General features: G+C 35.6%; 1 protein-coding gene across 1 annotated transcript; it reads right to left on the bottom strand.

Moving 5' to 3' along the window:
• Positions 1-355: 355 nt before the first annotated feature.
• LOC116169142 lies at positions 356-1,859 on the bottom strand. The gene is made up of 2 exons (XM_031485170.1): positions 745-1,859; positions 356-688 (listed from the first exon to the last, which is right to left on the bottom strand). Exons 1-2 carry the CDS (start codon positions 1,339-1,341, stop codon positions 356-358), a joined length of 930 nt encoding a protein of 309 aa, XP_031341030.1. The 5' UTR covers positions 1,342-1,859.
• Positions 1,860-2,191: the final 332 nt, after the last annotated feature.

Genomic DNA, 2,191 nt, shown 5'->3' with positions numbered 1-2,191 from the left:
GGCGATTGTACACTTACAACGGACAATCTTACACATATACAGTCTATCTCAGGAAAGAATGCCGGCCACAGAACACTTGATGCCGATCTAAAATCGATGGTTTAATATGAAAAACATGGCAAATTACTTCCGTAGTAATAATACTTTGATTAGAATATATTTTCTAATCAGTATTATTATTAGGGAAGTAATTTGCCATGTTTTTCATATTAAACCATACGATTATAGATCGGCATCAAGTGTTCTGTGACCGGCATTCCTTCCTGAGATAGACTGTACGTATTTTTCATCTTTATTAACCTGCTTAATTTTTTTTGCAAATGGATCTACTTATTTATTGTGCGGTTTTACAACACTATAATAAACATGATAGTTTGTTCCGTAAGTATAAGTACACATCAATCGCATTATACGGATCGGATGGAATATTTTCTACTGCAGCTTCATTAAGTAGAATATTACAAAGTTCAAAAACATTCTTATCACAGGGACATTCTTGATCAAGAAATACGCATTCTTCACGAGCAATTTCCAAGTCGTCAAATTCAACGGAGATCAAATAATCATTACTTCGATATATTTCAGGAATATGGTACATAATTAATGGTTTTCCTCTTGGCAATATGCTGTTCTTCGATGAAGATATATTATGCGAGTTCCATTCCAAAACCACGCTGTTCAGCTCTGACTACACAAAAAAATTTTAATGTGATAAATAACAAAATAACTAAGTTCAAAGCGTACCTGGATTATTCGAAGGAAGCAAAATTGGATTAGTGCTTTTTCCAAGTAAGAACCATTAAAATAGCCATCGTCTTGAATCTTTTTAAATAAATTCATCCAAAACTCCGCGTTGTGCTTTCTTAATATTCCCCACCAGCACTCAATTTTTTGATTGGCTGTACTTTTACCATAAAGAAACGCTGGTCTGTGGATATTAATACCCGTATCTCTTCGAAAAAATACCTGCATTTGTTCGATGTGGCGGTTTTCCGTACCCATATCGGCCCTGATGGTCAATGGTATGCCTCCAATCTTTTGTATAGTGTCAACAAAATAACCACCGATAACACGGGGATTGTTATTAGTTCTCCCAGCCTTCATCCACATAATATGGCGCGAAAATCCATCTATACACCCATTAATTCCAATACCAAACGGCTTTAACTTGTCATAAGAGTCTACATGCCATAAGTAATTTGGTCCTTTGTTATTGTATTGTCTTCTTCGAAGTCTTCTCCTTGTTCTTATTTCAACACCCACGGGATCAATGGATTTCAAAAGTCGCCGAATAGTTTCCTGCCGAACTACAAAACCTTCTTGAATGCATTTGAGGTGCATCCAACGATATCCATGAAGCTGCCCTGATTTGGATACCTGTGTCCTTAAATAAGTATGTAGCCACTTGGTTTATTGGAGAATATCCTTTCTTTCGAAAAAGTTTTAAATTTTTCAATCTTCTTTTTAAAGTCCGAAGGCTAATATTACAATTATGTTGTACTTTAAGGAAAGCTAAAATTTCATCGTTGGACAACCCGAGAGTAAAATAAAATGTGATCAATTGCGTTTCACTCATTTTTGCAATGCATGCAATACGCGACAAACGTACAACATAGACTAAGGCTTAAGGCAAGCTAATCGACAGTAGGTATCAATTGTAATATTATGAGTTTATAAGTCGCAATTGCGAGATAGTAAGTAGCAATTGCGAGATAGTAAGTCGCAATTGCGAGATAGTAAGTCGCAATTGCGAGATAGTAAGTCGCAATTGCGAGATAGTAAGTCGCAATTGCAAGTTATTAAGACGCAATTGCGATATAGTAAATCGCAATTGCAAGTAAAAATGGAGAGTATGTGGCCCTTCTACGCTTTCGTAGAATTATATTGGGGTAGGACACTACCATTTTGTCTGTGAGTAGTGTCCTGTCCCAATATAATTTATGTGTGTTGTTTTCAAGTATTATCTGTGGCGTGTATTTGTAGTATGGTGTCTTATCTGTTATGAGATTATGTTTAAGAGCTAATTTTTGATGTATGATTTTAGCTACCTGATCGTGTCGATGTTTGTATTCTGTTTGTGCAAGTTGTTGAGAATTTCTTAGTATTTTTATTTAGAAAAGACCTTCTTATTATTTCGAAAAGGCCTAACGGTCGGTAGTTTTAAGATGCCAGGGACAAGTATCCCTAAATG

The sequence above is a fragment of the Photinus pyralis genome, unplaced genomic scaffold (assembly GCF_008802855.1).
Source record: "Photinus pyralis isolate 1611_PpyrPB1 unplaced genomic scaffold, Ppyr1.3 Ppyr1.4_LG4, whole genome shotgun sequence".
NCBI lineage: Eukaryota > Metazoa > Arthropoda > Insecta > Coleoptera > Lampyridae > Photinus > Photinus pyralis.
This window is presented reverse-complemented; position numbering and strand designations above follow the sequence as displayed.

What these genes read in the sequence shown, in the direction of transcription:
- LOC116169142 (XM_031485170.1), bottom strand. Translation starts at nt 1,341, where the DNA reads ATGCACCTCAAATGCATTCAAGAAGGTTTTGTAGTTCGGCAGGAAACT. An exon ending in GCTTCCTTCGAATAATCCAG is followed by an intron (nt 689 to 744) that starts GTACGCTTTGAA and finishes TTTTTTGTGTAG; the next exon opens with TCAGAGCTGAACAGCGTGGT.